Source organism: Oncorhynchus mykiss, chromosome 8, assembly GCF_057628025.1.
Source record: "Oncorhynchus mykiss isolate SJ-2025 chromosome 8, ASM5762802v1, whole genome shotgun sequence".
Lineage (NCBI taxonomy): Eukaryota > Metazoa > Chordata > Actinopteri > Salmoniformes > Salmonidae > Oncorhynchus > Oncorhynchus mykiss.
This window is the reverse complement of record NC_143029.1, coordinates 4,322,092-4,344,934: the sequence shown is the minus strand read 5'-3', so window position 1 is coordinate 4,344,934 and position 22,843 is coordinate 4,322,092. Positions and strand designations below refer to the sequence as shown.

The 22,843-nt window shown below is 43.8% G+C and overlaps 1 protein-coding gene across 1 annotated transcript in view; it reads right to left on the bottom strand.

Moving 5' to 3' along the window:
• The window catches only part of LOC110529263 (zinc finger protein 513), a 31,196-nt gene that overhangs the window by 8,012 nt on the left and 341 nt on the right, over nucleotides 1-22,843 (bottom strand). Inside the window, exons 2-3 of the mRNA XM_021611377.3 lie at nucleotides 22,202-22,339; nucleotides 19,632-19,769 (exon numbers count right to left, since the gene is read on the bottom strand). Of these exons, the coding sequence (XP_021467052.3) occupies nucleotides 19,632-19,769; nucleotides 22,202-22,241 (178 nt within the window). The 5' untranslated portion in view covers nucleotides 22,242-22,339. The remainder of the gene's footprint in view (nucleotides 1-19,631; nucleotides 19,770-22,201; nucleotides 22,340-22,843) is intronic.

Sequence of the window (22,843 nt, the reverse complement as noted above, 5' to 3'; positions counted from 1 at the left end):
GGTTCCCCTCTTTCCACTGGGATTCTCTGCCTCTAACCCTATTACAGGGGCTGAGTCACTGGCTTACTGGGGCTCTTTCATACCGCCCCTGGGAGGGGTGCGTCACCTGAGTGGGTTGAGTCACTGATGTGATCTTCCTGTCTGGGTTGGCGCCCCCCTTGGGTTGTGCCGTGGCAGAGATCTTTGTGGGCTATACTCGGCCTTGTCTCAGGATGGTAAGTTGGTGGTTGAAGATATCCCTCTAGTGGTGTGGGGGCTGTGCTTTGGCAAAGTGGGTGGGGTTATATCCTTCCTGTTTGGCCCTGTCCGGGGGTATCCTCAGATGGGGCCCCAGTGTCTCCTGACCCCTCCTGTCTCAGCCTCCAGTATTTATGCTGCAGTAGTTTGTGTCGGGGGCTAGGGTCAGTTTGTTATATCTGGAGTACTTCTCCTGTCCTATTCGGTGTCCTGTGTGAATTTAAGTGTGCTCTCTCTAATTCTCTCTTTCTTTCTCTCTCTCGGATGACCTGTGCCCTAGGACCATGCCTCAGGACTACCTGACATGATGACTCCTTGCTGTCCCCAGTCCACCTGGCCGTGCTGCTGCTCCAGTTTCAACTGTTCTGCCTTATTGTTATTGGACCATGCTGGTAATTTATGAACATTTGAACATCTTGGCCATGTTCTGTTATAATCTCCACCCGGCACAGCCAGAAGAGGACTGGCCACCCCACATAGCCTGGTTCCTCTCTAGGTTTCTTCCTAGGTTTTGGCCTTTCTAGGGAGTTTTTCCTAGCCACCGTGCTTCTACACCTGCATTGCTTGCTGTTTGGGGTTTTAGGCTGGGTTTCTGTACAGCACTTTGAGATATCAGCTGATGTACGAAGGGCTATATAAATACACTTGATTTGATTTACACAACAGGAGGAGAGACACGTTAGACTGAGAACCCATCTACACCACAGGAGGAGAGACACGTTACAGACTGAGAACCCATCTACACAACAGGAGGAGAGACACGTTACAGACTGAGAACCCATCTACACAACAGGAGGAGAGACACGTTACAGACTGAGAACCCATCTACACAACAGGAGGAGAGGTGGAGACACGTTACAGACTGAGAACCCATCTACACAACAGGAGGAGAGACACGTTACAGACTGAGAACCCATCTACACAACAGGAGGGGAGACACGTTACAGACTGAGAACCCATCTACACAACAGGAGGAGAGACACGTTACAGACTGAGAACCCATCTACACAACAGGAGGGGAGGTGGAGACACGTTACAGACTGAGAACCCATCTACACAACAGGAGGAGAGACACGTTACAGACTGAGAACCCATCTACACAACAGGAGGAGAGACACGTTACAGACTGAGAACCCATCTACACCACAGGAGGAGAGACACGCTACAGACTGAGAACCCATCTACACAACAGGAGGAGAGACACGTTACAGACTGAGAACCCATCTACACAACAAGAGGAGAGACACGTTACAGACTGAGAACCCATCTACACAACAGGAGGGGAGGTGGAGACACGTTACAGACTGAGTACCCATCTACACAACAGGAGGAGAGGTGGAGACACGTTACAGACTGAGAACCCATCTACACAACAGGAGGGGAGGTGGAGACACGTTACAGACTGAGTACCCATCTACACAACAGGAGGAGAGACACGTTACAGACTGAGAACCCATCTACACAACAGGAGGAGAGACACGTTACAGACTGAGAACCCATCTACACAACAGGAGGGGAGACACGTTACAGACTGAGAACCCATCTACACAACAGGAGGAGAGGTGGAGACACGTTACAGACTGAGAACCCATCTACACAACAGGAGGAGAGACACGTTACAGACTGAGAACCCATCTACACAACAGGAGGAGAGACACGTTACAGACTGAGAACCCATCTACACAACAAGAGGAGAGACACGTTACAGACTGAGAACCCATCTACACAACAGGAGGAGAGACACGTTACAGACTGAGAACCCATCTACACCACAGGAGGAGAGACACGCTACAGACTGAGAACCCATCTACACAACAAGAGGAGAGACACGTTACAGACTGAGAACCCATCTACACAACAGGAGGAGAGGTGGAGACACGTTACAGACTGAGAACCCATCTACACAACAGGAGGAGAGACACGTTACAGACTGAGAACCCATCTACACAACAGGAGGAGAGACACGTTACAGACTGAGAACCCATCTACACAACAAGAGGAGAGACACGTTACAGACTGAGAACCCATCTACACAACAGGAGGAGAGGTGGAGACACGTTACAGACTGAGAACCCATCTACACAACAGGAGGAGAGACACGTTACAGACTGAGAACCCATCTACACAACAGGAGGAGAGGTGGAGACACGTTACAGACTGAGAACCCATCTACACAACAGGAGGAGAGACACGTTACAGACTGAGAACCCATCTACACAACAGGAGGAGAGACACGTTACAGACTGAGAACCCATCTACACAACAAGAGGAGAGACACGTTACAGACTGAGAACCCATCTACACAACAGGAGGAGAGACACGTTACAGACTGAGAACCCATCTACACAACAGGAGGAGAGACACGTTACAGACTGAGAACCCATCTACACAACAGGAGGAGAGACACGCTACAGACTGAGAACCCATCTACACAACAGGAGGAGAGACACGTTACAGACTGAGAACCCATCTACACAACAGGAGGAGAGGTGGAGACACGTTACAGACTGAGAACCCATCTACACAACAGGAGGAGAGACACGTTACAGACTGAGAACCCATCTACACAACAGGAGGGGAGGTGGAGACACGTTACAGACTGAGAACCCATCTACACAACAGGAGGAGAGACACGTTACAGACTGAGAACCCATCTACACCACAGGAGGGGAGGTGGAGACACGTTACAGACTGAGAACCCATCTACACAACAGGAGGAGAGACACGTTACAGACTGAGAACCCATCTACACAACAGGAGGAGAGACACGTTAGACTGAGAACCCATCTACACAACAGGAGGAGAGACACGTTACAGACTGAGAACCCATCTACACAACAGGAGGAGAGACACGTTACAGACTGAGAACCCATCTACACAACAGGAGGAGAGACACGTTACAGACTGAGAACCCATCTACACCACAGGAGGAGAGACACGTTACAGACTGAGAACCCATCTACACAACAGGAGGAGAGACACGTTACAGACTGAGAACCCATCTACACAACAGGAGGAGAGGTGGAGACACGTTAGACGGAGAACCCATCTACACCACAGGAGGGGAGGTGAAAGACGAGTCTCTACAGTAAGGGGCGACATACTTTTCCCCCCTTCATATTTACTTTTTGTGGGGGGGGGGGGGCCTTTCATTTTTATTATTTATTATTATTTTATTTATTAAAAAAAAAAAACATTCTACATTTAAACAATTGTTATATTCAACAATGGATCTCCCATGTGAACACAGAATGCACGTTTTAAAAAAGCTATCCTTTCTATTCTGTGGGCCAACAATAACAAGCAATCCTCTTTCTCCTATTAGGGATGGAACCAATGATGGATATAAACCCTGGATTGACGATGCTATGTTTTGGCCATTGATGGATATAAACCCCGGATTGACGTTGCTATGTTTTGGCCATTGAGAGGCTTTGAATCCACCGGTCGGCCATGTTGGAACTCCCCAGTAGGAGCAGTCCTGCATCGGAACTAATGGACTTCTACAGTGTTTCAGTTAAAAATGACAAACATTTAAAAAAGTATAACAATTGTAGACAGTCGCATTAGTAATCTATAAAAAATTACATTTTAAGGAAAATGTTTAACTCATGTTTATGTCTGTAATAGAATAACATGTGGCAAAAACAAAATGTAGACATTAAATGCATTTCTATTTCTTCCTAAATCTTTTTTTACACTGGTGAGGGAGAGCCAAGATGGAGGCACAGTGGCTTCAACACAATGGTGAGGGAGAGCCAAGATGGAGGCACAGTGGCTTCAACACAATGGTGAGGGCGAGCCAAGATGGAGGCACAGTGGCTTCAACACAATGGTGAGGGCGAGCCAAGATGGAGGCACAGTGGCTTCAACACAATGGTGAAGGCGAGCCAAGATGGAGGCACAGTGGCTTCAACACAATGGTGAGGGCGAGCCAAGATGGAGGCACAGTGGCTTCAACACAATGGTGAAGGCGAGCCAAGATGGAGGCACAGTGGCTTCAACACAATGGTGAAGAGCCAAGATGGAGGCACAGTGGCTTCAACACAATGGTGAGGGAGAGCCAAGATGGAGGCACAGTGGCTTCAACACAATGGTGAGGGAGAGCCAAGATGGAGGCACAGTGGCTTCAACACAATGGTGAGGGAGAGCCAAGATGGAGGCACAGTGGCTTCAACACAATGGTGAGGGCGAGCCAAGATTATTTACCTTTATTTATTTAACTAGGCAAGTCAGTTAACAACAAATTGTTAATTTCAAATGACAGCCTAGTTCAGGGGCAGAACAACAGATTTTTACCTTGTCAGCTCGGGGATTCGAACTTGGGGGGGATTCGATTCGTTTCGGTTACTAGTCCAACGCTCTAACCACTAGGCTACCTGCCGCACCACAAGATGGAGGCAAGGTGGCTTCAAAACAGTGCCCCATATCAGGCATATCTAGTGTATGTATAAATCATTGGATGTGACAAATGGATCCTTTTTAAACTGTCAATAAGAAAAATTCCCAATGCATCAACAAGCATCGGGTCTGGGTGTCAGATGGTTAAGCACGGCACCTGTACTACCCTTTACTGTACCCCACCTCGCAAAGTTTGCATGTCCTTCTCATTTAACTTCTCAAAATATTGCCATACAGGACTTCACTGCTGTTGCTAGCCTTTCTCTGCCATTTTCCCAACTCCAAAATAATTATTTCCTTGACTCCTTGTACGTCAACTCCCATTGGTGAGTGGCAAGATTCGACTCCTAAGATTCAGTATTTTTGGAACGGAAGAGACGGATTAGTTGCAGTAATTCCGAGAACACAAACAATCACATATTTCATAGCGAGCGACAGAGAGAGAGAGGCGAGGGGCACAGTATAGGCAGGTCTTTAAATTTTTTTTTGTTGTTTTGTAGCAGGTTAGGAAAGCATTTTAGCTAACCTTAACCATTTTCCTAACCTAAGTCTCCTACCTTCCACGTTAATTATTCTAACCTGCTACGAAAAGGTAACTTCCGGTCGCAGCTGTACTACGTCTGGCCAGAACTGTGGTAGAACCAGGGCACCAAATCAGTAGAGCAGTTGAGCCTCGTGCTTCAACGCTCTTTGTTGTGGAAATTGACCCACTAAGCAGTTAACTTCCTGCATCGACCAAAAAAAAACACGTTTTTCTTTTGGTTAGGGATTTTTTTTCTTAACGTTTAAGGATCCCAATTTCGTTTAAACATTTACATCCCTATCTCCTATCAAGAGTGAAATAGCCTAACCTCCAAACCCAATAACCCATAGCAGATGTGCTGACAATACTTAGACAGTGTTAGACAGGTCAGACTAAACAGACAAGAATGCATCCCAACTGGCACCCTATTCCCTTTATAGTGCACCACTTTTGATTAGGGCCCATAGGGCTCTGGTTAAAGTAGTGCACTACTTTTGATTAGGGCCCATAGGGCTCTGGTTAAAGTAGTACACTACTTTTGATTAGGGCCCATAGGGCTCTGGTTAAAGTAGTGCACTACTTTTGATTAGGGCCCATAGGGCTCTGGTTATAAAGTAGTGCACTATATAGGGGAAAAGGGTGCCATTTGGGACGGAGGTAAATCTGACAGACCTGCATTTGATTAAACCCTCAACAGAACAATTTAAAAGCCCTACTGTGAAACAGTGTCTTTCGAATCCTGGCTAAGACTGCATGCCCTAGACTCCAAAGAACATTTCAGTGTTCACAAGAAGGTATCTAGCTTCATCTCCGAGGTCAGACTAGAATACATTCAGAAGGTATCTGGCTCCATCTCCGAGGTCAGACTAGAATACATTCAGAAGGTATCTGGCTCCATCTCCGAGGTCAGACTAGAATACATTCAGAAGGTATCTGGCTTCATCTCCGAGGTCAGACTAGAATACATTCAGAAGGTATCTGGCTTCATCTCCGAGGTCAGACTAGAATACATTCAGAAGGTATCTGGCTTCATCTCCGAGGTCAGACTAGAATACATTCAGAAGGTATCTGGCTCCATCTCCGAGGTCAGACTAGAATACATTCAGAAGGTATCTGGCTTCATCTCCGAGGTCAGACTAGAATACATTCAGAAGGTATCTGGCTTCATCTCCGAGGTCAGACTAGAATACATTCAGAAGGTATCTGGCTTCATCTCCGAGGTCAGACTAGAATACATTCAGAAGGTATCTGGCTTCATCTCCGAGGTCAGACTAGAATGCATTCAGTTGGAATCAAACCAATTCAGAAAGGCAAATACAATCTCTGTTCTAGCAAATAATCATTCACAGCTCTACGTAGATAGTGTTTCATACTCACAGTGCTGGCAGCTTGTATTACCGCTATGCTGTTTGCAGTATTTATCCAAATAATAAGGGGTGAAAGATAAATAAGATGCCTCTGTTGCAGTAGGCCTCCCCCCAAAAACAAGAAGAAAGAACAGTTTGGCTAGGCCTCTGTTCTCTCCCTCTCTAAGTCCTTCGCTCTCCGTCTCCTTTTCACTCCCTTTATCTCGGTCTGTGAAGAAGCAGCCTTCTCTGACCTAGTCGTGGCTAGGCCTCTTTAGTGTTTTTCTTCTCCCTAAGTCTCTCTCCTTCTTTCTGGCCTTATCTCTCTCTGAACTAAACCCAGCAGCAGTGAGGAATGGGAGATAAACCTCCTTCTCCCAGCCAGGCAGAGAGAGACTGTGAGCAGGGTGGGAGTCTGATACAGCCTTTTATTGAGCTTGTCTGTCCCTGCTCTGCTAGAAACTCTGCCTGCTGGATGATTACCAAGCCTAATGATGATGACTGTAATGGCAGTGGCTGATGGTAATGATGATGATGATGATGATGATGATGATGATGATGACGATGACAGCGGGGGAGCAGGAGGCAGACAGGACATGATGATGATGATGATGATGAATAAATGGTTTCCAGGGTAATGGAGTCCTTGATGATAATGGTGTCCTTGATGATAATGGTGTCCTTGATGATAATGGCACTGCGTCTTTTTATCACCCTTATATAATAATGGCGGCTGCTTGCCACTGCTCTTTTTAAAAAATATATTTTCCTTTGCCATTTTTCAGATTGTTCTTTCTGACAAAGACGCCACAAAGAGAGGGAGGGAGGAAGGGAGGGAGAGAGAAATGTCCCTGAGCAGCACCCAACCAGCAGTGGGTTTATTTCTCTCTCTCTGTCTGTCATACTAAAGAAGCTGTCACCAACACAGAGATAGACAGCTCAATGTGTAGTCAAATGCATTCATGCAAATATTGTTCATGGCACATTGCTTTAGTAAACCTAATCAAGGATTCTCAAAATAATTTTCAGAAAGATATTTACTGCTGGTTATGAACTTTGTGTAAAAAACAATCTCACAAAATAGCCACGGACCTAATACTCATAGAAAAAGCAGAAATATAAAAATGAATAATAAAATGTAGGCAAGCGTTTAGTTTTCCAACAGACAGTGATTTTTCTTTGTCTCTATTTTTTAAGTGATAAACAACACTGACTACAGCGTTACCTCGTGAACTACTTACAGCGTTACCTCGTGAACTACTTACAGCGTGACCTCGTGACCTACTTACAGCGTTACCTCGTGAACTACTTACAGCGTTACCTCGTGAACTACTTACAGCGTTACCTCGTGAACTACTTACAGCGTTACCTCGTGAACTACTTACAGGGTTACCTCGTGAACTACTTACAGCGTTACCTCGTGAACTACTTACAGGGTTACCTCGTGAACTACTTACAGCGTTACCTCGTGAACTACTTACAGGGTTACCTCGTGAACTACTTACAGCGTTACCTCGTGAACTACTTACAGCGTTACCTCGTGAACTACTTACAGCGTTACCTCGTGAACTACTTACAGGGTTACCTCGTGAACTACTTACAGCGTTACCTCGTGAACTACTTACAGCGTTACCTCGTGAACTACTTACAGCGTTACCTCGTGAACTACTACACCGTTACCTCGTGAACTACTACACCGTTACCTCGTGACCTACTTACAGCGTGACCTCGTGAACTACTTACAGCGTTACCTCGTGAACCACCTCGTGAACTACTTACAGCGTTACCTCGTGAAATACTTACAGCGTTACCTCGTGAACTACTTACAGCGTGACCTCGTGACCTACTTACAGCGTGACCTCGTGAACTACTTACAGCGTTACCTCGTGAACTACTTACAGCGTTACCTCGTGAACCACCTCGTGAACTACTTACAGCGTTACCTCGTGAACTACTTACAGCGTGACCTCGTGAACTACTTACAGCGTTACCTCGTGAACTACTTACAGCGTGACCTCGTGAACTACTTACAGCGTTACCTCGTGAACTACTTACAGCGTTACCTCGTGAACTACTTACAGCGTTACCTCGTGAACTACTTACAGGGTTACCTCGTGAACTACTTACAGCGTGACCTCGTGAACCACCTCGTGAACTACTTACAGCGTGACCTCGTGAACCACCTCGTGAACTACTACACCGTTACCTCGTGAACTACTTACAGCGTTACCTCGTGACCTACTTACAGCGTGACCTCGTGAACCACCTCGTGAACTACTTACAGCGTGACCTCGTGAACCACCTCGTGAACTACTACACCGTTACCTCGTGAACTACTTACAGCGTTACCTCGTGACCTACTTACAGCGTGACCTCGTGAACTACTTACAGCGTGACCTCGTGACCTACTTACAGCGTTACCTCGTGAACTACTTACAGCGTGACCTCGTGACCTACTTACAGCGTTACCTCGTGAACTACTTACAGCGTTACCTCGTGAACTACTTACAGCGTGACCTCGTGACCTACTTACAGCGTGACCTCGTGACCTACTTACAGCGTGACCTCGTGAACTACTTACAGCGTGACCTCGTGAACTACTTACAGCGTTACCTCGTGACCTACTTACAGCGTGACCTCGTGAACTACTTACAGCGTTACCTCGTGAACTACTTACAGCGTGACCTCGTGACCTACTTACAGCGTTACCTTGTGAACCACCTCGTGAATAACCCTTTTCAGGTTTCAGCACTAGATTTAAATTTGTGAAAGGGGCATATTCATAATGGTAAAACTAAATTGGCCCCCACAGGCACAACCAGTGTTAAACAACCTCTATGTCAGGCAGTGTCAGACAGAGGAAGGCCCCCCCCAAAAAAATCTGTCCTACCAACCAGCAAACTGTACCAGAGCATTGGCTTTTGAACCAACAGGCTTCGAGACAGCTTCTACCCAGAAGCCATAAAACTACTAAATAGTGAATTAATGGTTACACAGACTATCTGCACTGACTTATACACACTCACCAGACTATATACGGTGCATTCGGAAAGTATTCAGACCCCTTAACTTTTTACACATTTTGTTACGTTACAAATTTATTCTAAAATTATTCATTTGTTCCCCCCCCCCGTCATTAATCTACACACAATACCCCATAAAGAAAAATTAAAAAAAAGTTATAATTTTTTGCACGTGTTCAAATAAAACTGAAATATCACATTTAGATAAATATTCAGACCCTTTACTCAGTACTTTGTTGAAGCACCTTTGGCAGCGATTACAGCCTCACGTCTTCTTGGGTATGACGCTACAAGCTTGGCACACCTGTACTTGGGGAGTTTCTCCCATTCTTCTCTGCAGATCCTCTCAATCCTCTGTAAGGTTGGATGGGAAGCGTCGTTGCTCAGCTATTTTCAGGTCTCTCCAGAGAGTGCTCGATCGGACTCAAGTCCGGGTTCTGGTTGGGCCACTCAAGGACATTCAGAGACTTGTCCTGAAGTCACTCCTGTGTTGTCTTGGCTGTGTGCTTAGGGTCGTTATCCTTTTGGAAGGTGAACCTTCACCCCAGTCTGAAGTCCTGAGCAGATTTTCATCAAGGATCTCTTTGTACTTTGCTCCGTTCATCTTTTCCTCGATCCTGACTAGTCTCCCTGTCCCTGCCGCTGAAAAACACGCCCACAGCAAAATGCTGCCACCACCATGCTTCACCGTAGGATTGGTGCCAGGTTTCCTCCAGACGTGACACTTGGCATTGTGAAAAATAGTTCAATCTTGGTTTCATCAGACCAGAGAATCTTGTTTCTTTAAGATGCCTTTTGGCCAACTCCAAGTGGGCTGTTGTGTGCCTTTTACTGAGGAGTGGCATCCATCTGACCACTCTACCATAAAGGCCTGATTGGTAGAGTTCTGCAGAGATGGTTGTCCTTCTGGAAATTTCTCCCATCTCCACAGAGTAACTCTAGAGCTCTGTCAGAGTGACCATTGGGTTCTTGGTCACCTCCCTGACCAAGGCCCTTCTCCTCCAATTGCTCAGTTTGACCGGGCGGCCAGCTCTAGGAAGAGGCTTTGGTGGTTCCAAACTTCATCCATTTAAGAATGATGGAGGCCACTGTGTTCTTGGGGACCTTCAATGCTGCAGAAATGTTTTAGTACCCTTCCCCTAATCTGGGCCTCGACACAATCCTGTCCCGGAGCTCTACGGACAATTCCTTCAACCTCATGGCCTTGTTTTTGCTCTGACATGCACAGTCAACTGTGGGACCTTATATAGACAGGTGTGTGCCTTTCCAAATCATGTCCAGTCAATTGAATTGACCACAGGTGGACTCCAATCAAGTTGTAGAAACATCTCAAGGATGATTAATGGAAACAGGATGAACCTGAGCTCAAAGCAAAGGGCCTGAATACTTATGTAAATAAGGTATTTGTTTTATATTTGTAATACATTTGTAAACATTTCAAAAATGTTATCGCTTTGTCATTATGGTGTATTGTGATGTCAATATTTTTATTTAACCTTTATTTAACTAGGCAAGTCAGTTTAGAACAAATTCTTATTTTCAATGACAGCCTAGGAACAGTGGGTTATAACTGCCTTGTTCAGGGGGCAGAACAACAGATTTTTTCCTTGTCAGCTCGGGGATTCGATCTTGCAACCTTTCGGTTACTAGTCCAACGCTCTAACCACAAGGATATCTGCCATCCCATGATGGGGTATTGTGATGTCATTATGGGGTATTGTGTGTAGATTGATGGATGAAATAAGGTAAACATCTCTCATCTTAGAATAAGGCTGTAACGTAAAACAAAAGTCAAGGGGTCTGAAAACTTTCCGAATGCACTGTACACACAAACATCATTTACTGTTCTTTATTTGACTAATACCTAGTCACGTTACCCTGCCTTCCATGTACATATCTACCTTAAATAGCTTATTATTATCTATCCTGATGCCTAGTCACGTTACCCTGCCTTCCATGTACATATCTACCTTAAATAGCTTATTATTATCTATCCTGATGCCTAGTCACTTTACCCTGCCTTCATGTACATATCTACCTCAAATACCTTATTATTATCTATCCTGATGTCTAGTCACTTTACCCTGCCTTCATGTACATACTGTATCTACCTCAAATACCTTGTACCTCTGCACATTGATCTGATACTTCCTGTATATAGCTCCACATTGATCTGGTACTGGTACTCCCTGTATATAGCTCCACATTGATCTGGTATTCCCTGTATATAGCTCCACATTGATCTGGTACTCCCTGTATATAGCTCCACATTGATCTGGTATTCCCTGTATATAGCTCCACATTGATCTGGTACTTCCTGTATATAGCTCCACATTGATCTGGTACTGGTACTCCCTGTATATAGCTCCACATTGATCTGGTACTCCCTGTATATAGCTCCACATTAATCTGGTACTCCCTGTATATAGCTCCACATTGATCTGGTACTTCCTGTATATAGCCCCACATTGATCTGGTACTGGTACTTCCTGTATATAGCTCCACATTAATCTGGTACTACTAATTCTTGTATAAACACAAACTCACTTCATTGACAACAGCTCTGCTAAGCGCAAGAAGTATGAATGTCCTGACTTCTACTGAGGCCGTATCAGTCAAATGCTGTACGGTCACCACAGATTCCACAATGACCATAAAATAGACTTTTAGTGATTTACGCGTTGTGCTCAACGGTTGCGTAAAAAATTTATGTGTTCCGGCAGAAGCCAATTAAATTAATTGGGAGGGAATCCGCACTGCTGCAAATCACCAGCCGGACTAGTGTGCAGTGTCGCATGCTTTAGATGTATTTAACTTGTGTGTTGTTTTGTCTACCAGTTAGTAAACCACCTTAGAATTACTCATGTGTAACGCGATTCCTTTTGTTGTTATGTGGCGCGTGGATTGTGAAGACTAAGTCAAATGTACCGTAGGGCAATAACCACATGGCGTTATGCTTGATCTGGTAATGTGGAGCGGGAGGCGCCGTACAGAGTGTGTGATGCAATTGCAGAGCCTTCAGATGCTTGTTGCCAAATCAACGCTCCTTAACGGAGATGCCGTGCGCCCCGCATCAACATGATTGTTTTGACGGTAGGTGGGACCGGTACATCCTATACAAACACATTTCCTTAACAATTTCCTTCGCAACAAACACGGGAGAACTTTGACTAAAGGCCTCATCTGAACAAGTTTCCATAAATAAACAGATTTCTATATCTCGTGTAGGGTTTTTCTTCTTTTTTTTAACACGAAAATGAGTTTGAACTCCTGGAAAGAGATCGGGGAGGTAAATAGGGATTAATGCGGAGGAGGTCAAAGGAACATCGACCGTGGATTGGCGCACATTCAGGAAATGTAACAATGTGGATATCCGTGATGATTGATGTAAAACAATTAATTTAAAGAAATGGCCCACAATGGGGTTACCAAAGTCCGATTTTGATATATTTGGCTGTTTTTGCTGCATAACATTTAGAAGGTGACCCTTTTCGGGATTTAGAAGAAGTGACTGCTAACTCCCGTTTGTATCAGCTGTTAGCATAGCTAGCATACAGAAATCGGTGGTGTGGTGGTAGTAAAGTTGTTTTTAACTGTAATGCAGTTGATTGATGACATGACATGTATTGGGGTTGGCATCTATACAAGCATTATACTCCGATTTTTAATCTCGATATAGTGGGAAGCACAAATGTAGGCTAATTTTGCTGGAGGGGGGCAATGAAGAGATTCGGATATTTCCCCCATGGCTTCTCCGATGTTTTTGGTTGACCTCTTAACAGTATCTATGGAAACGCAAGCTTGCCACAAGAAGTGGACGCAGTTGCGGGACAAGTTCGCAAAACCACAACAAATATATATATATAATCAAAAGGTTGAAATGGAGATGCATGTGGGAAATCGCCTTTTCACTTGATGCCATCTTGGCTGAGCTCCTATGTCATGCACACGGGAATTGGAGTCCAACATCTCAGTAGTAGTAAGGTACTCTTTCGTTTAGCCAGTTGCTTGTCATTAGCTGGCTCTGGCTGGCTAAGGAGATTAGCCCTGAATGGTGCGTTTTAGGAGGAACTCCCCCGAAGCACAATAGGTATAGATGCTCTTAACTTTTGCGGAGGCCACGTTACTGTAGAAGCTGTATGGACACTGCAGAAGCTGGATTGACCATACAATCTCTCTCTCACACACACACACACACACACACACACACACACACACACACACCCAGCCTCCACTCCTTAATAGCCTACAGCTGCTAGCTCTGTGCCTCTCTCAAATCAAATCTTATTTATCACATGCGCCAAATACAACTAGCTATATACAGGGAGTAACAGTACCAGATCAATGTGGAGCTATATACAGGCAGTACCAGTACCATATCAATGTGGAGCTATATACAGGGAGTACCAGATCAATGTGGAGCTATATACAGGGAGTACCAGTACCAGATCAATGTGGAGCTATATACAGGAAGTACCAGATCAATGTGGAGCTATATACAGGGAGTACCAGTACCAGATCAATGTGGAGCTATATACAGGGAGTACCAGATCAATGTGGAGCTATATACAGGGAGTACCAGATTAATGTGGAGCTATATACAGGGAGTACCAGATCAATGTGGAGCTATATACAGGGAGTACCAGATCAATGTGGAGCTATATACAGGGAGTACCAGTACCAGATCAATGTGGAGCTATATACAGGGAGTACCAGTACCAGATCAATGTGGAGCTATATACAGGGAGTACCAGTACCAGATCAATGTGGAGCTATATACAGGGAGTACCAGTACCAGATCAATGTGGAGCTATATTTTATTTATTTTTTTATTTCACCTTTATTTAACCAGGTAGGCAAGTTGAGAACAAGTTCTCATTTACAATTGCGACCTGGCCAAGATAAAGCAAAGCAGTTCGACACAGAGTTACACATGGAGTAAAACAAACATACAGTCAATAATACAGTATAAACAAGTCTATATACGATGTGAGCAAATGAGGTGAGATAAGGGAGGTAAAGGCAAAAAGGCCATGGTGGCAAAGTAAATACAATATAGCAAGTAAAACACTGGAATGGTAGATTTGCAGTGGAAGAATGTGCAAAGTAGAAATACAAATAATGGGGTGCAAAGGAGCTAAATAAATAAAATACAGTAGGGAAAGAGGTAGTTGTTTGGGCTAAATTATAGGTGGGCTATGTACAGGTGCAGTAATCTGTGAGCTGCTCTGACAGTTGGTGCTTAAAGCTAGTGAGGGAGATAAGTGTTTCCAGTTTCAGAGATTTTTGTAGTTCGTTCCAGTCATTGGCAGCAGAGAACTTGAAGGAGAGGCGGCCAAAGAAAGAATTGGTTTTGGGGGTGACTAGAGAGATATACCTGCTGGAGCGTGTGCTACAGGTGGGAGATGCAATGGTGACCAGCGAGCTGAGATAAGGGGGGACTTTACCTAGCAGGGTCTTGTAGATGACATGGAGCCAGTGGGTTTGGCGACGAGTATGAAGCGAGGGCCAGCCAACGAGAGCGTACAGGTCGCAATGGTGGGTAGTATATGGGGCTTTGGTGACAAAACGGATTGCACTGTGATACTGCATCCAATTTGTTGAGTAGGGTATTGGAGGCTATTTTGTAAATGACATCGCCAAAGTCGAGGATTGGTAGGAATGGTCAGTTTTACAAGGGTATGTTTGGCAGCATGAGTGAAGGATGCTTTGTTGCGAAATAGGAAGCCAATTCTAGATTTAACTTTGGATTGGAGATGTTTGATATGGGTCTGGAAGGAGAGTTTACAGTCTAACCAGACACCTAAGTATTTGTAGTTGTCCACGTATTCTAAGTCAGAGCCGTCCAGAGTAGTAATGTTGGACAGGCGGGTAGGTACAGGTAGCGATCGGTTGAAGAGCATGCATTTAGTTTTACTTGTATTTAAGAACAATTGGAGGCCACGGAAGGAGAGTTGTATGGCATTGAAGCTTGCCTGGAGGGTTGTTAACACAGTGTCCAAAGAAGGGCCAGAAGTATACAGTATACAGATATACAGGGAGCACCAGATCAATGTGGAGCTATATACAGGGAGCCTCAGATCAATGTGGAGCTATATACAGGGAGCACCAGATCAATGTGGAGCTATATACAGGGAGTACCAGTACCAGATCAATGTGGAGCTATATACAGGAAGTACCAGATCAATGTGGAGCTATATACAGGAAGTACCAGATCAATGTGGAGCTATATACAGGAAGTACCAGATCAATGTGGAGCTATATACAGGGAGTACCAGATCAATGTGGAGCTATATACAGGGAGTACCAGATCAATGTGGAGCTATATACAGGAAGTACCAGATCAATGTGGAGCTATATACAGGAAGTACCAGATCAATGTGGAGCAACAGTACCAGTCAAACATTTGGACACCTACTCATTCAAGTTTGTATTTTTTTATTTTAAAATTTGACTATTTTCTACATTGAAGAATAATAGTGAAGACATCAAAACTATGAAATAATACATATGGAATCATGTAGTAACCAAAAAAGTGTTAAACAAATCAAAATATATTTTGGATTCTTCAAAGTAGCCACCTTGACAGCTTTCCACACTCTTGGCATTCTATCAACCAGCTTATCCTTCTTGGTCAAATATCCCTTACACAGCCTGGAGGTGTGTTGGGTCATTGTCCTGTTGAGAAACAAATGATAGTCCCACTCAGCGGAAATCAGATGGGAAGCGTATCGCTGCAGAATTCTGTGGTAGCCATGTTGGTTAAGTGTGCCTTGAATTCTAAATAAATCACAGACAGTGTCACCAGTAAAGCACCCCCACACCATAACACCTCCTCCTCCATGCTTCACAGTGGGAAATACACACGCGGAGATCATCCGTTCACCCACACCACGTCTCACAAAGACATGGCGGTTGGAACCAAAAATCTAATTTGGACTCATCAGACCAAAGGACAGTTTTCCACCGGTCTAATGTCCATTGCTTGTGTTTCTTGGCCCAAGCAAGTCTCTTCTTATTATTGGTGTACTTTAGTAGTGGTTTCTTTGCAGCAATTTGACCATGGAGGCCTGATTCATGCAGTCTCCTCTGAACAGTTGATGTTGAGATGCGTCTGTTACTTGAACTCTGAAGCATTTATTTGGGCTGCAATTTCTGAGGCTGGTAACTCTAACTAAGCCTCTGCAGCAGAGGTAACTCTGGGTCTTCCTTTCCTGTGGCGGTCCTCATGAGAGCCAGTTTCATCATAGCGCTTGATGGTTGTTGCGACTGCACTGCACAATTTTCCGGATTGACTGATCTTCATGTCTTAAAGTAATGATGGACTGTCGTTTCTTTTTGCTTATTTGAGCTGTTCTTGGCATAATATGGACTTTAACCAAATAGGGCTAACTTCTGTATACCACCCCTACCTTGTCACAACACAACTGATTGGCTCAAACGCATTAAGAAGGAAAGATGGGCTCTCGAGTGGGGCAGTGATCTAAGGCACTGCATCGCACCTGTGCCACTAGAGATTCTGGGTTCGAGTCCAGGCTCTGTCACAGCCGGCCGCAACAGCAAAAGTGTCCCAGCGTCGTCTGGGGATATCCTTGTCCTATTGCGCACTAGCGACTCCTGTGGCAGGCCGGGCGCAGTGCACGTTGACACGGTTGCCAGGTGAACAGTGTTTCTCCTGAGTAGGTACGGGAGTTGCAGCGATGAGACGACTAACTACCAATTGAATATCATGAAATTGGGGAGATTTTTTTATTTTTTATTTAAAAGGAAAAAAATTACACAAATTACCTTTTAAGGCACACCTGGTAATTGAAATGCACTCCAGGTGACTACCTCATGAAGCTGGCTGAGAGAATGCAAAGAGTGTGCAAAGCTGTCATCAAGGTAAAGGGTACTTTGAAGAATCTCAAATTTAAAATATATTTAGACTTCTTTAACACTTTTTTGGTTACTACATGGTTCCATATGTTATTTCATAGTTTTGCTTCATTATTATTCTACAATGTAGAAAACAAAGAAAAACCCTGGAATGAGTAGGTGTGTCCAAACTAGTAGGCGTGTCCAAACTAGTAGGCGTGTCAACTAGTAGGCGTGTCCTAACTTTTGACTGGTACTGTATATCAGCTGTGATGACATGTTATGACCGTGTTACGACACCGAGTGTCAAATAAAGTGTTAGTGAAAATAGCTTTTCATGCCAGGAGAGGCAGGCCTACCGTATCAGGCCAAATGGGTTCCGGAACGAAACAGTCAAAAACAGAGGAGCTGGATCCTGTTCCGGCAGGACACAGCTCAAATGAAGCACTGGATGCACCGCTAAAACAGTCCAACCTAAATTCCAGCGCTATCGGGAAACCAGGCCATTAACGAGGGCTGTTATGAAGTTTGGTCGACTACCCATCAGTGTCATTCATTTGCACAGTTTTGGATCGGATTACCGTGAAAAACGGTCGCAGGGAATTTGACTGCGGTCAGGACTTGTGACTGCCGTTGTGGCGGTAATACAGTCACCACAACAGCCCTTAGCCTGGAGGTAGCAAACAGAGCCATCATACCTGACATGATAAAATAACAAAGGAGCCGTCTAAAGCCCAACAAGGCAACAGTCTAAAACCCAACAAGGCAACAGTCTAAAACCCAACAAGGCACCAGTCTAAAACCCAACGAGGCACCAGTCTAAAACCCAACGAGGCACGTGTCTAAAACCCAACGAGGCACGAGTCTAAAGCCCAACAAGGCACAAGTCTAAAGCCCAACAAGGCACGTGTCTAAAGCCCAACAAGGCAACAGTCTAAAACCCAACAAGGCAACAGTCTAAAACCCAACAAGTCTAAAACCCAACAAGGCACGTGTCTAAAACCCAACAAGGCACCAGTCTAAAACCCAACGAGGCACCAGTCTAAAACCCAACGAGGCACGTGTCTAAAACCCAACGAGGCACGTGTCTAAAACCCAACGAGGCACGAGTCTAAAGCCCAACAAGGCACGAGTCTAAAGCCCAACAAGGCACGAGTCTAAAACCCAACAAGGAGCCAGTCTAAAACCCAACAAGGCTAAAATCCAACGAGGCACCAGTCTAAAATCCAACGAGGCACCAGTCTAAAACCCAACGAGGCACCAGTCTAAAACCCAACGAGGCACCAGTCTAAAACCCAACGAGGCACGTGTCTAAAACCCCACAAGGCTAAAGCCCAACAAGGCACGTGTCTAAAACCCAACAAGGCACCAGTCTAAAGCCCAACAAGGCACGAGTCTAAAGCCCAACAAGGCACCAGTCTAAAGCCCAACAAGGCACCAGTCTAAAGCCCAACAAGGCACCAGTCTAAAGCCCAACAAGGCACCAGTCTAAAACCTAACAAGGCACCAGTCTAAAACCTAACAAGGCTAGTATGCAGGTTATGCAGATAACTCAGGCCTCAAGACCTTGACATAGGACTGGGTGATACGGCCAATATATAATTTTACAATATTCTTCAAATGTTTGGCAGTATTTCAACAATGAAAGCTCTAAATATGTTTTATGAGTAGTCCTGTGCGTGACCCTAGAATGGCAACAAATGAATCCTAAGTGTTTTTAATTGGCTTTCTCCAATCTGATGGTTACATACTCAACCAAACTAGGACCGAACTGACAGTGAAGTAGTCCAATTTGCATAACTTTTCATTTCATTCAGCACCGCATCAAAATACCGTTATAGAAGATATTGTAAAAAAAAATAAAATCATACCAGTATGTATATTACCCAGCCGTACCTTGACCCCGACTGTTCTAGGTTTGTTGGTCTCCAGAACATCTCAAATGTGTCTGGCAATGCAAGATTTATTCAGCGGTAAACGTTTTGACATGCTTCTATCATGGAACAGGTCTCGGTTATAAAATAGATTTGATTTCAATCGCCCATCAAGGCATTACATTTTTAGTCATTTAGCAAGACGCTCTTATTCAGAGCAATTTACAGTAGTCAGTGCATACATTTTCATACTTTTTTGTACTGATTTAGGCCTAAGAGTTGTCTAGTTAAGTGCTCTACATCTCAAGTTATATTTCTGTCCAACAAAACCAACCTGTGTGAATAAAGCTTTCATACATTTAGTACCAACCTGAGTACTTGTCGTCCAAGCCTAGGATCTTGTCATGGCCCGGGTCACCAAACTCAAGGTCGTGTCCCAGAAGGAAATCTGCCTTCAAGGTCAGGCTTCCTGGAGCGCCAATGGTTAATACACCATCTTCAGAATCCACTGAAACACAAAAACGACCTTTATTTTTATTCGTCAGGGAACTAATACTCAAGTATAATAATCTAGTATAATAATCTAGTATTAATAATCTAGTACAAATAATCTAGTATAATAATCTAGTATTAATAATCTAGTATAAATAATCTAGTACAAATAATCTAGTACAAATAATCTAGTATTAATAATCTAGTACAAATAATCTAGTATTAATAATCTAGTACAAATAATCTAGTACAAATAATCTAGTATTAATAATCTAGTATTAATAATCTAGTATTAATAATCTAGTATAAATAATCTAGTACAAATAATCTAGTATAATAATCTAGTATAAATAATCTAGTACAAATAATCTAGTATTAATAATCTAGTATAAATAATCTAGTACAAATAATCTAGTATAATAATCTAGTATAATAATCTAGTATTAATAATCTAGTACAAATAATCTAGTATAAATAATCTAGTATAATTAAATAGTTTCCTAGAAAATAGCTTTATATGAAGGTTAGAAGTCATAAGGATGTGAGGAAGTATGAATATTAATCAAGCCATGTTTTCCTAGCTTTACTGACAGAAAACACCCTTGACACACAGCTATGAATATTCAATAGTCAAAGACACCACCTGCCAGTAATTTCCAAGACAGTCTGCCACAATTAAAGGGATACTTCGGGATTTTGGCAATGACTGGAAGTCTACAGGTATTTTGTTTTTGAACCTTTATTTAACTAGGCAAGTCAGTTAAGAACAAATTCTTATTTACAATGACGGCCTACCCCGGATGATGCTGAGCCAATTGTCGGATGTGCCGGATGTGATTCATTATGTATAGATTAGGTATGTAGACTTCCAGCCATTGTGCTAACGCTAGTTAGCATTGGCTTGGGAAGGTACCACTAACTTCCTTCATACTGGACACAGAGACATGAAAATTGTATTCACAAGTTCATCTGACTCTGGGGAAGTAGTGCCAAAATCCCAAAGTATCCCTTTAAAGGCCTTCTGAGTGAACTAATACTCTGCTGCCCTCTAGTGGAGAATGTGATGCATGACAGTACATGAGTCAGTGGCTGCCTCCCTGTATAATTCAGAGCCATATGGGGCCCTGGTCAAAAGTTGTGAACTATCTAGGGAAGAGGGTTTGCCTAGCTATCCATTCCAGACTCCTTGTTCGGGCCAAACGCTACACCACGCTCACGGATGTTAGTTTCTTCTCTGCAATGAGTGAATCCCCGAGCTGACAAGGTAAAAATCTGTCATTCCGACCCTGAGCAAGGCAGTTAATCCACTGTTACCTGCGGAAGACACATTTCAGTTGGACAACTGACTAGGTATCTCCCTTTCCGAGAGTCTTCCCCCGACTCTTCACCGAATGCCAACATATTCGAGGCCGTCTGATTTCTCCAGAAACCAATGGGTTTGGCCAGAGCCAGTCACACAGGTGGGTAAAGCTGCGTTTTTTTTGAAAATCAGTCATTGGCTTTGATACTCTGATTGGTTAGAGACGACCAAAAGCGTTGAGGACTTTGTTTTGTACAAAACGGCCCTCGTGCCCCTCGAAAACCACAAACGACTTAAATGACGTCAGGCTCAGACTGAAGTATGTATCGAACGACAGCAGAAAAAAATGATTTAGTGTGAGTCGTCAGGCTAGACTAGAGTACCATTTGAGACGTAGCCTTAATTGGTCTTTGACCATTGGAGAGGAGGTTTAGTTAAGGCAGTAGCCAATGTTAATGACAAGATCCCATCTGCTGCCATCGATGAGAAACCAAGACGCCTGGTAAAGTGTTTCTATGATGTTTCCTGTATCTTAAATCATATTCAAGTCACTGCATTTCTTAATTCACCTTTCCTGAATTCCCATCTCCTCACCACCTCCTCAAAACACATTGGAAGGAAGGACCGCTGACATTTTTTCTCCAATATTGGTGAGGAGGTGAGGCGATTGGATGTGAGTAATCACAGGAAGTCAAATTGGGACAGAGCCACTTCCGGCATCTTACCTAATAAGTCATTTCCTGACTGATAGTTTTTAAAAATATTTGTTTTCTTACACATGTGTTCCTCAAAGATTATAAAGTGAAAACAACTGTTTAAGCATAGCCAGGCTCTCCAGTAAAATGTCCATGTGGGGACAGATTGTTTGTGTCCATTTCTATGTCTCTGGCATTTTTTGGTCTCTAGCTACATGAACTTGATGATCCCCCTCTTCAGCGTGTTAGAAAGTGGTCACCATTAGTTCCCACCCTACAACTGGTCCAGTAAACAAAATTCTCTAGTGAATGAATACAGTTGTTCCTGTATTTCATATTTGACCATCTGCTCTCATAAAGGAAACGTTAAAACCAGAGCACAAAGATCAGGAACGTCATTAGCATAACATGCATGTTGCCCTCTAGAGAATAGATCAACGTTTGAGCCCTTACACTTGACAGGTTGAGGATTCTGTTGTTTTCTTCTTGGCATCTTCCGGTCAGCCTCTCTCTTCTGCCACCTCTTCTGAAAGACCACTGGAACTATCAGCTCATTCTGTTTTTATCCATGAAACCGCTTCTCCAGTGGTTCTAATAGTCACACAAACACAGATACATATCGATGACAATCAACCAGATATGACAATGCATGTTCAAGCAATTCAGGCATAATTAGCCCAAGCTATCTCTATTGCCCTGGTATGGGCATTTATTAGTTAGCTACCTAGCTAGCAAACCAAACGTGTGATACACGGACCTGCCAGCTCCACACCAATGATTAAAATGCCATTTTAAATAACTAACGCTAGTTAGCGAGCTAACGTTAGATGGCTTGATAAGTAGAGTATGATAATGCAGGCAGATCGAATCGCTGGCTATCGTGTGGATGTTGTTGCAGCTTGCTCCTGGCCCTTAATGATCCTTTGTAGACAGCTAGCCAGCTGGTTAATGATGTTAGCTAACTAACATGAACGAATACACAACGTTACCAGGCTAATTTGTCTGAAAGAGCAAACAAAACAATAACGTGATAATTATAGCTAGCCAATGTTAGATATGTATGTCCGGTTTGTTATATATGAAGTACTCTGAAAG